This window comes from Gopherus flavomarginatus, chromosome 3 (assembly GCF_025201925.1).
Source record: "Gopherus flavomarginatus isolate rGopFla2 chromosome 3, rGopFla2.mat.asm, whole genome shotgun sequence".
Classification (NCBI taxonomy): Eukaryota; Metazoa; Chordata; order Testudines; family Testudinidae; genus Gopherus; species Gopherus flavomarginatus.
Window position 1 is genome coordinate 202,254,064 of NC_066619.1, and position 14,708 is coordinate 202,268,771.

General features: G+C 43.2%; 1 protein-coding gene across 1 annotated transcript in view; it reads left to right on the top strand.

Annotated features, from left to right (window-relative positions):
* The first annotated feature begins 41 nt into the window (after positions 1-41).
* FHDC1 (FH2 domain containing 1) overlaps positions 42-14,708 on the top strand; it is a 51,064-nt gene continuing 36,397 nt past the window's right edge. Inside the window, 3 exon segments of the mRNA XM_050946231.1 lie at positions 42-174; positions 6,868-7,267; positions 7,269-7,493. Of these exon segments, the coding sequence (XP_050802188.1) occupies positions 7,013-7,267; positions 7,269-7,493 (480 nt within the window). The 5' untranslated portion in view covers positions 42-174; positions 6,868-7,012.

Sequence of the window (14,708 nt, forward strand, 5' to 3'; positions counted from 1 at the left end):
TGGTCCCGGCTGCAGTGAGATGGGCGGAGGTGGTGGCATTATCCTGGATTCCCGGGGAAGAGCCCAGCGGCAGACCAAGGCAGTGGGGAGTGAGAGAGAAGAGGCAGTGCGCATTCAGGCCGCCCCTGAGGAAAGGGGCCTCCGGGGGGATCCGAGCAACTGGAGACAGAAAAGGTAAGTGGCCTTGAAAACGAGAGCAAGGTTGTGACATGTGAATAGCGCGAGTGAAGCCTGCGAGTGAGTGGATCATGTATGTTGTTATGGACATGGATGTTGTTTACATGGCAATTCCCGACTACTGGGGCACTGACACAAGGGGGCACGGGACGGCTGCGTTCTAGAGTTGTCACGCGTGCCGCCTTCTCTTCCGTGCTTTTGCTGAGCCAGGTTGGGACCGAATTCTTCATTTCTTTCGCCGCGACTTTGCCCAGCATTCCGGCCGGTCTGTGCGTTAGCTCAGAAACCAGATCAGCCGGACCTGAGCTGCTGGGGCTTCCCTGGGAGGGCTCGCGCCTGGTGATGAAGTGGAGGGGTTGGGCTCAGGCGCAGTGACCTTGCGTCTCTTCCCACAGAATTAAAAAGAAGCAGTAACACAGCCATAAAAATCCACTTTCCTTCTACTGCAAATTAAAATCGATTTTGCTCTCTGGAAAGAAGAGGAACAATCTCTTTTTCAAAGGCCCCACCATTAAAAAAAATCAAATCTTTGCACCTCTGTGCAGGGTACCTGAACAATTTGTATAGTGGAGGTGCTGAGAGCCATAGACCCAAACTGTAAAGCCTGTATATGATGGAAACCACTTCAAGCGCGGGAGTGCTGCAGCACCCCTAGTTCCAGCACCTGTGTCACTGTGACTTTACTGGAGGCTGAAATGCTGTTTTTCTCTGCGCAGCCAGGCTCCTTCCACAGGATCGTATATTTACTGCTTGCTTAACTTAAACTCCCTATTCAGTATCTTCCACTTCAGAGGGGGAAAGGACATTAAAAGTAAACATAGGTCCATGCTGCACCCTTGCATTGCGGGGAGTGATCTTGGTCGCCGGGGCTTCATCTGCAATTGTGCGCCACCGTGAGTCCCCTGAAGTTGAAGAGATGGGAGGCGGGTACAGCCCTTCCCCCTCAGCTGCAGAACAAGACACATATTGATGGGCCCCGGTTGCGTCATGAGCTGTTCCAGCTTTCACACGGGTGTGTTTCTCTTCACGCCCCCCTCCGTGATTGATGCTGGAAAGGCTGTTGTCCACTGAGCCGCAGCCATGGTTGCGAGGCTTTCTCCTCCCGGGAGTAATGGGACATGGGAGGGGGATGATGGGACGGACTGAGTGGCAGCCCAGGGGCCAGTGCATTGCGCGAGCCTACGAGGGAGAGAAGCGGTGGGTGGGGGAATCCCCGCTGCTGCTGCTGCTGCTGCTGCTGCGGGGGCTCTGGGGACTTGGGTCAGCTTAGGGCATGGAGAGACAGACCCGCCCTGGCCGCGCACGGCGCCCCAAGGAGCCAGAAACCCCAGCTTGCGGCGCCCCCTGTCGCCTCTGGGCGAAATGGAGAAACAATAGGGAGGGCCTGGCATAGACACGGCGGGGCTTCCCGGCCCCCGCCAGGTGCAGCCGCGGGTGGTGCGGGAAGAGGGGGAGGCGGCCGTGCTGCACCCGGCCCAAGGCGCCTCGCTACTTGCGCACGCGGTGGGCGAGCGCAGAACTGCCCCAGCTCCCGCTGGCGGGAAGGGGGCTGCGAGAGCAAGGCGAGGGGCAGTGCCCTGACCGGGGTAGGAGCGGGGGGGTGGGGGGCGGTGCGAGGAGAGGACGCTCGCTGGTGTGAGGAAGGACGCAGCTGCTGGCTGCCGGGTTTTCTTCCAGCTGCAGCTCGTGTTGCGGAGGGGAGCGCAGGCAGCATCTCCCGGAGGGGGGGGACGCGCCTTTCTGCGCCGCAACCCGCACCACCTCACCCTAGCTCCAGGACTGAACACACTCAGCAAACGTGGCTTCTCAGTAGGGTTTCTTTAATTGCCTCCCAGGATCCGCCCAGAGCATCCAGCAGGGGCTGGGAGAATGAGGTAAGGAAGAGGGGTTGACCCTTTTCTCTCTGGGCTGCAGCTGAGCAGGGAGGAGGAGGAGGAATCACCCGACGGGATACACTTGCTGGCTTCGCTGTAATTAGCTGAATCAAGTCCCTGCTATTTCCCGTATGAGTGTGTGCGCACGACAGAATCTAGCCGGGCAAACAGCCTACCTCTAAAGTCAAACCTCATATTTAATCAACTCTTCTGAAGTGTCTCGAGGTCTCCAGGACCATGTAGTTCGACCTTTAGTTAAACACCAACCTGTAAGTAACCCATTTTTTACTGCCCCTTGGGTGGTCCTCTTAAGTCAGCTCTGTGTGTACACACATGCATTTGCCTTTTTATCTGCATAGAGGACAAACCTTTTTGGCTTATTTTTCCCAATCAGAAATCAAATATTGACACTCCTCTTTTACCATTGTCTAAAAGTATCCTTGGAATCAAAAGGCTAATGTTTAAAACTAAAATGTCTTTATATTATCCAGTGGCCACCGGCCACACAGTCACTAGTCTTCATAGTCTGTTTGACTTGTGCACTGAACTAAAAGTGGCTTTGTTTTTTTCAGTTATACTTTTAAGGGATATGTTTCATATGAGAATTTTCTCAGGATGTGTTCAGTGGTCATCTTTTAAGTTGTTGTGATTAATATGAGTGTTTCTTCATTTACAACCCACATTTTGACAGATTAGATTTCTAGCTATACATGCCCAGTGTTTTCTGTTGCTGTAACTGTGGTTAGCAACTAGTTGCTCCATTTACTTCTTTGTATAGCTATTGTTGAGATCCAGACATCTTAGTACTGTGGTGAGGATTGTGGTGTGTGAGCATTCAAAGGCAGTGCTGTTTCAATGTTAGTTTGGGAGATATCTTACAGAACAATATATTTGGTAGAGAACAGGAGGTATGGACTAGAAGGAACAGGTGTGAATTCTAAAAATTACTTTGTATGCTGAACATTTCCCTTGTTAATTTGTGTATGCAAATACAATATTTTGTGTCTCTTTCAAATGGCAGTTACTGTGGTTGGGGAAACAACATTTTTTGGAGTGCTTGTCTTCTGAACTGGGGAAAAGCTCCTTATTGCTCTCCATCTTTGAAGAATGGTTATAGGTGAAATTCTGTACAATAAAATCATGAGTGAGACAAAAAATAAAATGCTCCATTGAATTAAAATATTGTGTTCCTTTTCCTTTGAAAAGTATGATCTACAGACCTGATATTACTCAATATGTGTACAGCAGTTTCAATTTGAACATTCTTAAACATGTACTAAAGGCATCAGTTTAAAACTGTTTTTTGCTGCTCAGACTGATTTGGATGTAAGAAATGTGCAAAGATGCAGATTATAATCTTGGAAGTCTTTTTAAGTGTTGATCTCACATCTTCTCCCTTTCTATCCTTCCTTCTAAAATTTCAGCTCCAGTTCACTTTTATCAAATTAAGTGTTTAGGACACTATCCTGCTCCTAGTGTATTTTAGAAGTGGGAATTTACGCTTAGTTATGAGTGGGAATTGCTGTCATCCCTCTCTCTACTTCCTACAGGGGCTAGGGAACACCTGCTGCTATCAATAAGCTGTGCAGACACTGTCCCAGTCTGCTAGTTTCTCTTCCACCACCCACATTAGTGGCTAGTATTATGGTGCATCCACAAACTGATTCTTTGAGAGAGGAATTTTGACATTCCTCTGTATCTCAGCCTAGTAACTAGGGTACTGTTAAGAGCAGGTGACCTCCTCTACGTGACTGTGCTTATCTGTGGGAAAACAATAGCTGAATGCTTGTGTGTTTTTTGTAGTTTTCCTTTCACACATTCATTCCAGACTTCTTTTTTCCCCTCTATCCTGGTTATGGGAAAAAATTAAGTTTGTTGCTGTTGCTATCATCCAAAGCTATTAGGTTTACCATTACTTCCTAGGATTTTCCCCCTCTCCTACTTATGGGCTTAATTTTACAGAAGTGGAGAGGAGATGCTTTTGTTCCCTGTTAATTCCCCCAAGGAAAGGCAATAGAATGTATGATTCACTTCCTTTTTGGACCATCCATCTCCTAGACTCATCTGTAAAGAGTGTAACAGCTGTTGCAACACTCCTGCCAGTCTGGGGAATAAGAGGCTTCATTTGGGATTATGTATAGCTATTCAGCTGATTAGAATAGGGTACAAGCCTCAACATTTGGATATAAAACTCAAACCCTTCCAAAGTTGGGATGTGGAGGTGTTTCTCTAGGGCCTCTAGCATAGGTCCCATCTCTAGAAATGACCAAAATGTTTAGGGGCGATGTAGTGCTTCTGATAGAATTCTACTTTGGGATTGAAAGCTGTGTATTCAAGGGCTTTGCCCAATGATGAAATTTAGTGCTACTTAATAGTGCAATCTATTTGTTTCCTGTCGGTGAAATATTAAAGTCAGTGCCTTCTTTCTGACTTATAGCAGTGCTCTAAAAGGAAGTTAAAAGCCCCATGGCAGTGTTCAGATACGTCAGTCTTTGCTCTGTTTTTGCCAGCATTTCCTGTCCCAATGGAACAGGTTCCAATGTCCAAAACTGTTTTGAGCTGTTAATGAATTCATAATAGATATTCAGTTTTCTACATCATTATGCTTATCCAAAAATTAAAGTTAGCTTAAATATAAGTAATATATACAAATATCTCAAGTTTTAAGAAATCTAAAGGCTTTACTCAACAGCTAGAAGTTGCTAGAAGTAGTCTGGAAAGATTGAGAACCACTTCTTTAATGTATCTGAAGTTCTACTCTTGGGTTGTTTAACATTGAGACATTGTTGAATCAACATATCCTGTACTGTTTGATTAGGATTTTATCCAGTTCTTCCTAATGCATCTGAATTTATTAGAAACTTTCACTTCTTGTGTAACACTCTGAGAGTCAAGACAAACCTTAATGTATTCATTTTATTAGTCCATATAGAAGATAGCTGACTTAAATTTGAAGCACCACTTTCTCACATCCTTTTTTCTTTCTTTTCCTTCCTCCATCAAAGTATCCTCCTTAACACTTCAGAGCCTGTATTTTCTGGGTTCCCCACACTCATGAATACTTTCACTACTCGAGAGTGAAATGAATATGACTAGTGAATTTGAAATAAATATCTGGTTGGCTGCTGCCCACAAGATTCTGAAGAGCACAGGTGAAATTGACTGATGTCTTATCACTTTCTACTGAAGCCACTGGAGCTATGTCAAGTTACATCAGCAGAAGATCTGCCCCATGGCTTGTCTCTGTAATTTTTTTTTCCTCTCTGTGCATGTGTGCTATAATGGTTCATATCTGGCAGCGGTGAAGGTGTCTCATTTTCCTCTCTGACCCCACCAGTATTTTTTGTATACGTCCTGTCAATTGGGAGGAATAATGCCAAGTAGATAAGGCTAATTAATCAACAAACTTTTGTTTAGTAGTAGTCTTGCCCAAATGCATTGCTGTAACTTCTTCATTAGATTTCCTATTGCCATTCTTTGCCTGGTACTCCTCCTTCAGTCTCCATTTAACTTGCCTGTGCAATACCACTCAATTTGGTAGTATCTATCTCTGATTACAATGCTGTTTAATCACATCCTCCAGTAAACAAATAATGAGATTAAACAATAGCATTCTTAGTTGGGCCTTGTTTTTTAAACTTTTTAGTTTGATGTGTTCTCAGGGAAAATATCTAAAAAGTGTAAATCTATTCATTAATACGAGTGACCTGACAAACTTTTAAATTGAGCCTTTAAAAAAAAAAAGAGTAAAACTAACTAGCTTTAAAATTGCTGCCACTGACATCAGCATCTGCTCCACCACAGTGGTAACATAAAAAAAAATGCAGTTTTCTTTGAAAACTCCTGTTGAGCTACCAGATTATCTCATCTAGACATACAAGTTTTCTTAAGTAAATATTTGCAGCTTTCCACGTGCATAGAGCTTAGGCTATGTAATTTATGATTCCAATTTATATTTCCCCCTCCCTTTTTTTTTCTATCTGTAGTGAGATGTGCTTATTGAGGTAGCTACAGTAATCTAGATACCTGAGTGAATTATAGAGACACATCCTAATAAAACTGCAGTCTCTCTTCTATTGTGTACATTTAGTTAAATGTATTGTAACGTGACAATTAATGACAATGACAAAATGTAGATGCTAGGCTTTTTGAAGATGCATGTTTATGGTCAGTAAGCATAAGTATTGCAAAGTTTTATTAAGAATCCAGGGTTTTGGGACTCCGTACACTTTATTTGTGAAAACTGCATGAAAAATATTAGGGCAAAAAAGCCATATGCTACATAGTTGAACAATCTGGGATCATTCATTGTCTTGATTCACTGATGAAGGGGAAGCCATTTAAAAAGCTTCAAGCAAAGCTTTTGCCAATATATAAGTACATTCTAACTCTGCATATTTAAATCTGTATAATGGTATTTTAAGTCTGAAATGAATAGTTGGAATTTGTTCCGTTTGAAATGGCTTGAGATAAATGTTGTTTCTTTAAAAATTATATTGAATCCAGAATAGATACTTCAGTAACCTCTGGTCTCCCCAGAGGCACTCAAAGCTTTAAATTTTAAAGTTTATAATTTTATTTAAATGTAATTCCCTATAATTAGCTGACATTTTATTGTGGATGTACATAAATTTTACAGAATTAGGCCCTAGAGAACTTTGTTTTTTTCAGAAAATCTCCCATCTAGATTAAAACTTAAAATGACTGATTGTTTTACATTTAATTTTGTATATTTCCCACTAATACGCTGCTACTTGTACCAGGGAAAAATCCAGTCTTTTTGATCTGAATTTCACTATTGTGTTTTTTGTTGTAGGTTGTGAAGATGATTCAGGGCTCCTGCATTGTTTTCCCTGCTGTCAGATCAGAGTTTGAAAGTGTCTGACACAAATTGCTACTGCATTGCTCAATGTTTCAAGGAAACCCAGGGAACTAAGTCTCTCCTCATAGGAGAGACTAAAATGCATGTTATGAATTGTCTCTCCTTGGTCAATGATAAAGAAAATGGGGCTATTTCAGTTGCAACCGGATTAATGATTGAAGATACAACAACAGAACAAGTGCCGCCGCCACCTCCAGCACCGCCGTTGCCTCCACCATGTTCAGTCACAGGTGCTGGTTTTACACCTTCACCACCTGGGGTGCCACCGCCACCACCACCACCTCCTCCTCCAGGACCAAGCCCACCTGCTCCACCACAGTTTATGAATGAGCATGGCCCCCACAGCAAAAAAAAAACGGATGCGGAGTTTCTTCTGGAAAACAATTCCTGAAGAGCAAGTCCGCGGTAAAACAAATATCTGGACTATTGCTGCAAGACGGCAGCAGTTTCAGATTGACACAAAAACAATTGAGGAGCTTTTTGGGCAGCAAGAGGAAACCAACCCTCAGGGGCTCAGAAGGCGAACTTCAAAATCATCATTTAAAGATACTAAAGAAGAGGTAAGAATTCAGAAGTAGGCCCTACATTGTTATGTTTTTCTCTCTATCTCTCATTCACTGTAATGTCTTTAGAAACTAGTGTGAAATCTGACCAACTGCAATTCACCATATGTTTTCTTATCACTTTACCCCCAAACTTACAGAGCATAAACTGTTAGATTTGTGCTTTTCTTTAACGATACTTGTTTGTGAAAGGCTGGCTCTGTTGTTATAAGTTATCTCCATAAAGTCCCTTAATTTGATCACTGGCAAAAAATATTATATTTGAGGAAGAAAGAATGTGTCACCAGTGATTACTGTAGATTCTGTCTGGCTAGCCCTTGATAAGTCTTCATTCCTGGGCATGGCGTGCATGAAGAGTACAAATACAGTAATTTACACGCATTATTTTATGTGCATAACTGCACCATATCATTGTCTTCCTCTTCAGTTGCTACTTTTGAAAGCACAGACTTCAAGGAGTTGTTAAAGGGATCATTAGTAGTAGTTCTGAGGGGCAAAAGTAAATGATGATGTATCTTGAAGGAGGATAAAAGAATCATCCTAACACAAATGTAAAAGGACAGGGCCATCCCTAGCTATTCTGAGGTCCTATGCAGCCCCCTTCCCCCCACAGGATGTGGGGGGGGGGGAGCCAGGCCTCTGTGGATGGGGGAGGAGGGCTGGCTTGGGGGGCAAGAGGGAATTGCCCCTCAGCACTCACCGGTGGCGCTGGGGCCGGGTCGCTGCACTTCCTACCTTTGGTGAGTGCAGGCCTGGCCCTGCTGTGGGGGTGGAGCAGGGGCGGGGGGCATAAGGAAGAGATGGGGCAGGGGCTGGAGCAGCACACAGCTGCGCAGGGCACCAGAAAATGTGGTGCCCCAAATTTCCCAGTGCCCTACGCAGCTACATGCTTTGCATATGGGTAAGGACGGCCCTGTAAAGAGACAAAACTTTGTTCTTAATGTGACTGTTTGGAGATAATGTAGGGGAGAACACATAAGTATGTGAGTGAAACAGCAAATGTTTTTCTTAGGGCTGGTCTACGCTACCGCCTACGTCGATGTAACTTACGTAGCTCGGGATGTGGGACACCCCTCTGAGAGATGTAAATTACATCGACTTAGTGCAATGTGGACGCTGCTTTATGTCAGCAGGAGACACTTTCTTGCCAACATAGTTTCCGCCTCTCATGGAGGTGGAGCAGTTATGCTGATGGGAGAGCGCTGTCCTGTTGGCACAGCGTGTCTTCACCAGATGTGCTACAGTGGCACAGCTGTACCGATATAGCACGGTAGTGTAGACTTGCTCACTGCATCTCTTACTAATTTTAGATCTAGTTTTAGTTGCTCCCCATTTATGTATCAAGTTCACCTTCTTAATATTGGGCAATAGCAATAGACTAGTTTCATTCTCTGGTGCAACAGGAAATCTGGTTTGGGGGTCGTGTGAGGTGAGGAAGAGCAAAGCATTTACTTCAACTCTAAGGGAATCATTAGAGTCAAACACTTTTCAATGATCCACTCAGTAGTATTTCTGTCTTTTTTTTTTTTTTTTTTATCTCTTGCAAACAACCTATGTTGTTTGGATTAAGAAGCTTGGAAGTGTTTCTATTAAATATTTGCAAAACTGGAAGTAAAAATGCAAATGTAAGTACTGGTAGGCAAAGGGAATTTACAGAGAGGAAATGTTAAATATGCATAAAAGGCCAAAGAATGGAACCAATATTAATTCAAGCACCAAATAAGAGAGACTGCTGTAAATGTAACTGCTTTGTACCAAACTTTAATGAGAAAATAAAAAAGTGTTGGAACTGATTTAAAACATCATACGTTTGTAACTTCAGTACACTTGAAAAGGGGTGTCAAAATAAAGTTTAACCAAACAAATGTGCAGATATTAGAAAAAGGAAACTCATTCCTTATAAACACTAAGGAAATAGACAAACATTGGAGATCTGGTTACTTCATTGTGAGCAGGTGAGAGGGCCAAATGATTTAAAAAAAAAAAAAAGGCAAATATAGTGCTGCTCTTTAAAGACTTCCGTGAGTAATTTTTACATCAAAGAGTGGAATAATGAATCTCTGCTTACTAAGTATCATGAATGGTGGAATAACGAGCATCAGATAACATTTCTCAAATATCTACCAAAACTTTGTAGCTTTCATTAATATAATAACAAACATGATGCTCCTAGGAGATATTCCAATTGAGCAACGTGTTGGTATGTGAGATTTTCTTTGAGATGAGAACAATGGAGCCATTATTGGAATCGTTTTGGCTTAGAGGTGGGTATGTAGCTGCTTATGTGGTGTTTTGAGTATTTTTTTGATCTTCTGTAAGGTGACCAGACAGCAAATGTAAAAAATTGGGAAAGGGGGTCGAGGGTAGTAGGAGCCAATATAAGAAAAAGACCCAAGAATCAGGACTGTCCCTGTAAAATCGGGACATCTGGTCACCCTAATCTTCTCGCATCTCCCCGGAGATGCTGAGGACTTACAGCTCTTTTTAACATTAATGGGAGTTGCACTTCCTATATAAATAAAATATTGTAAGAATACAGTATTATTTAGTGCAAAAAGAAATAAAATCTTAGCTCTGTCCATGATACAAGATGAAATCTGTTTTTCAGATGTTTATATTCCAAATAGGCGGAGAATCGTGTGGGGCTTTATTTTTTTAAATATGATGGATGAATGATAGCCTTTTTATTGGTGTGGATGCCAAGCAGGGCAGAATAAACCTTTTGTGGGCCCATGCCAAACATGTTTGTGGCAATGGGATATGGTGAAGAGGGTGGGGGTGTCAGTTCCCAGAGCAAGGGGCTGGATGGGAGCAATGGGGCACAGTGCGGCGAAGGCAGCCCAATTCCACCCAGCCCAGTGTGAGGCCAGAGTGTCACAGGACCTGCCCTAGCCAGCTCCATCAGGACCCACTTGTCTGGCGGGGCCTGGCTGAGCTCCACGCACTGTCCTCCGCCCCCCACTGCCCGAGACTGGCTTGGCCTCTGCACCAGTCCTAGGTAGCTCAGCCCTGGGGAGGTGGGCCAGACCTCATGCATGGTGGGCAGCAGAGACTGCTTGGAGCCGCACTGGGGAGCGTGACAGATACCTGGGACACAGCCTTCAAGAGCCCAGCTGGCCATATCCATCAGCCCTGCCCAGCCTGAGTGGTGGAGCCCACCTTCTGGGCAGTGAGCCCTCTACAAGTGAGAGGGACATGCTGGCTGGGAGTCCCTCACACAGCAAGGCCTGGGCACTGTACTGCCCAGCATGAGGGGCCAGACCCAGCCGTGTGGATAGGTTAGAGGAGTCCATAATGGGTCCCTTTCCAGTGTGGCCGTTGGCACCATTGTAAACCTGGTATTGATGCCAAGGGCTGTATGTTCACATTGTGAGGATGTTTCTACTGAAGCTGACAACTCTCCTTGTCATCTGGTGAGGAATGGTGTTGTTTCAAGTCATTGGTACTGGTCACTGCCAGGTTGGTGCTGGAGCCTCAGCCCTTTTAACGTCAACTGTGGCTTAGTGAGAAAACACTCCAGCAGTTGGAGTTCAGGAAAAAGTGAGGCTACAATTTGTGTCTTTAAAGACACATTTATTGAGCGCAAAAGCAAAGTCTGAATGGGTTTGACTTTGGACTGTCATCAAGTCATTGTGTAAGGAAAGATAAGGAATCCTGGTGATTGATTTGTGGTAGGTGGTGTGTTACAGGCTGCCGCTAGGCAGGATTTCTGCAGCTTTTATTAAACTTTGCAGTGTCTGTGGTGATAGGTGGCATCAGCCTGTTCGGTAAAGAATTGGGATGGCAGCAGAAACAAGAGTCTACAAGATCAGTTTTATTATTTGGAAGACCATTTCAAAATGCTCCTTAATTGTCTGCCACCTACTGTCTCTCTTCTGCTTGAAGTGGGGGCAGGAAGTAGAGCTGCCTTCTTTCAACCAAGAAGAGATCCAGATTGCAGCCTGTAAGCTGATGTCTGGGAAGGCACCAGGGTTTTGTAACCTCACTCCTGAGTTGCTGAAGAAGAGGTGAGGGTACTGTTGTATGTAGCTGCATTGACTTTTTCAGACCATCTGGTGAACTAATATCTCCCCAACAGTTAGAAGGAGATGGTGTACTTGCTTCTGTTCAAAGAGGCAGTAAGGCCAAGTGTAGTAACTGTAGAGAGATTATGCTGTTGTTGGTCCCAGGGAAAGTCTTCACTTCCCTGCTAATGTCCTTATGCTTATGCGCTTCGTGGCAAAGGCTGGGATACTCAGTGTGGCTTTAAACCTGGTGGTTCCACTTTTCACCCGATCTTTACTTTTGAGACAGTTTTTTGAGAAGATGGCTGAATTTAATAAGCAGTGTCCAGCACTTTTATAGATTTTCATCAGGCTTTCTATTTAGAGTATTGTACACATTTGTGGGGTCTGATGAAGTGACTCAGAATCCCAGGGAAGATACTGTCACTGACAGAAATCTGTGTTTAGGTCAGTGGCAGATATGTGGCATGGTTCCAGTTGCTACGGGAGTTTGGCAAGGCTCTATTCTGTCACCATTGTTGTTCAGTATTGGCATTGGTTGGTTGATAAGCTTGCAAAGGTTGTGGTTGGTGCCACTGAGCTGAACACCATTTTGCTTCAAGATCTCAAAGATGCCCATACAGTGCCTTGTTGGCTTAGTTTGTTGAATCACTGCAGCTGATAGCTGGGCAGGCATGAAACGGTGCACAATGGTCCATTTATTAATCAGGATAAAATCAAGTCCTTGGCCATTACCATCAAGCAGTTTCCAGCTCCAGTTTATGATGAACTCCATATTAACCTGTTCAAATGGGACATTGAGCAGGTGGCAACTGTCAAATACTTGGGAAGCATCACAAACAGTGCTGGAGGATGTTTGAAAGATGTGGACGCTTGTGTAGCATCAGCCACCTCCATGTTCTGGTCCCTTCAGTGATGTTTGGAGACATTGCCACATCAAGTTTGCTTTGAAGCTGTGGTTCAAAGCAAGCTAGTTATTCCAACTCTTTTGTACCACAGTGAAATGTGGGTGCTGAGGAAGGCTGAATAGCACAGGAGTGAATTTTTTTAATCTTGCCATCTTCATCAGATGTTTCATATTAAGTAGCAGAACAAGATAAGCAATGAGGATATTCATAGTCCAGCAGTTGCCTCCATCAGTACTAATTTGGTTTCAGTGGCTTTCTTGGTACGGATATGTTAGGGTGGAAGGCCAGTGAATTGTGAAACGTATTTACCAAGGAATGCTGCTACTCAGCAAGTGATCACATGGTCACCAAAAGTTCTGGCAATAATAAGATTGCCAATGGCTGAGAGATGGATTATGTTAAGAACCTAGCTAGAGATCAATCTGGATTATGTTTGATCTGCAAGGAGGTATGTTCTCTTGGGGTTTGCCTTGATACTGGTGATAAGTGAGTGTTAATGGGCTTCACCAGCAAAATGAGTTTTGAGGAGGGATTTTTGAAGCAAAAGGGTCAAGGAAGATGAGGGTGGAGAAGAATCCCTGAGACTTGGCTAGAAAAGGTAATTAGAAATCATGTGAGATCTGCTTTGGTGAAGGGGAGGGTTACAATCCACAAAAAATTCTCCAGTTGAAATGATGTATCAAATGTTGTTAGTAGTGGTCAGCACTGGAACTGGCATTATTTTAGTAACTTTATTAATGATGTGGAGGAATTGGCATGTGTTGTGTTGACCAGACTTTGCAGATGATACCAATACTGGAGGTCTGACACAGAGAAGATTTAGACAGACTCCAGAAAAACTTGAAGTCATGTTTGAGGAATAACAAGAGGCAACCTAATATGAAAGCATGCCAAGATGCTGAAGTGCAGGGGGCTGGACTGGTTGCCCTCAAGGTCTCTTCCAGCCTTGCATTTTTATGATGCTATTATTCTGTGCCTTTGGGCAAGAAGAAAGCCAAAGGAAAACTCCAACAGAGAGAAGGATGGATGTTAGGAATGCAGAACAAGGTTTATTGTGATTAAATGTATGTAAAAATAGAAGTTATATTCGCTCCATGTACACAGAGTTAAGGGCCATTGTTTTAAAGTGAAGAGCAATTTTTGTGTGGTGTGTGCCCAATTTGAGGCACAAGGATTTTTCAGAAAAGAAGCCCCCTTTAAAGAGTCTTAAGGTGAACACACAGATAGTGAGGTACCCAAAATTACAAGTTACTTATGAAAATCTTGATCAAAAGTTTTAACTGAAAAATTGAACGAGTGTAAAATCATATTCAAAGCAATGAGAGCTAATATACTAGGCCCTATAAGAAAATCTGACTACTGATGATTTGTTTAATTTTGATTTTGTACCTAGCTTGTGGTCATAGCAGTAACTTTGTATTGTGCTGATACCGAAAGAGTAGTGTTATATGTTCTCTTTAAGGGAAAGAATAAAAACAATGAGTTTAGTTCACCAATTTCCCTGATGCACTGAGGCAGATTTTCTGATGTAAATCTGTGTAGTGTCATGAAGTCAATGAGGCTATATTGACTTAAGAGCAAGGATTTGGCCCGCTGCATACTGTCTATTTAACTGTACAGAATAGTGCACAGTTAAACACTCCAACTAAAAGAAATACAAAGAGTAGCACGTAAGGTCTGAGAAGGTTAAGAACTTGTATAGCTCACACAAATGTAGAGAGGGATCTTAGATCTGAACAAATTATTGAACAAGCTGTAAGGACTGAATGCGACTGTTAAAGGATGCGGTGTATTTAAAGAATGGTAAATTTAGATTAGAAGTGAGCAGAACAATTGGAGAATAGAACTGCAGTCTGAAAGGTAATTGAGAGGTACCTTCAGTGAAACATTTGAAAGGAGATTTGAAATGCACTGGGGAATGCTAGTTTTAACCTGTTCTAGGTGTTGGGGCTTTCACTTGTTGAACTGTGTGAGCCTTTCAGCTCCCATGATTAGAGGAGAGAGACTGAGATGTACCCCACTGTTTACATTTGCTAGGTTGGTAGGAATTCAGGCTAGCAATAATCTAATTAAAAAAAAAACACGAACTCTATATCATATTCTTTCAGACTTGTAATGAATTTTGAATCGCGAAGCGAGGGAGTGTCAAAGTTCTGGAAAATATTCAAATCTACTTTTTTCTTTTTTTGTAATTTGGCAAATGAGATTGCCTTGTATATACAGTATTGTCTAGGAGTATGCTGGAAGCATACTAACTACATCTGCATTTTTATTTTCAGCAGCTGGCCTCAGAACTTCAC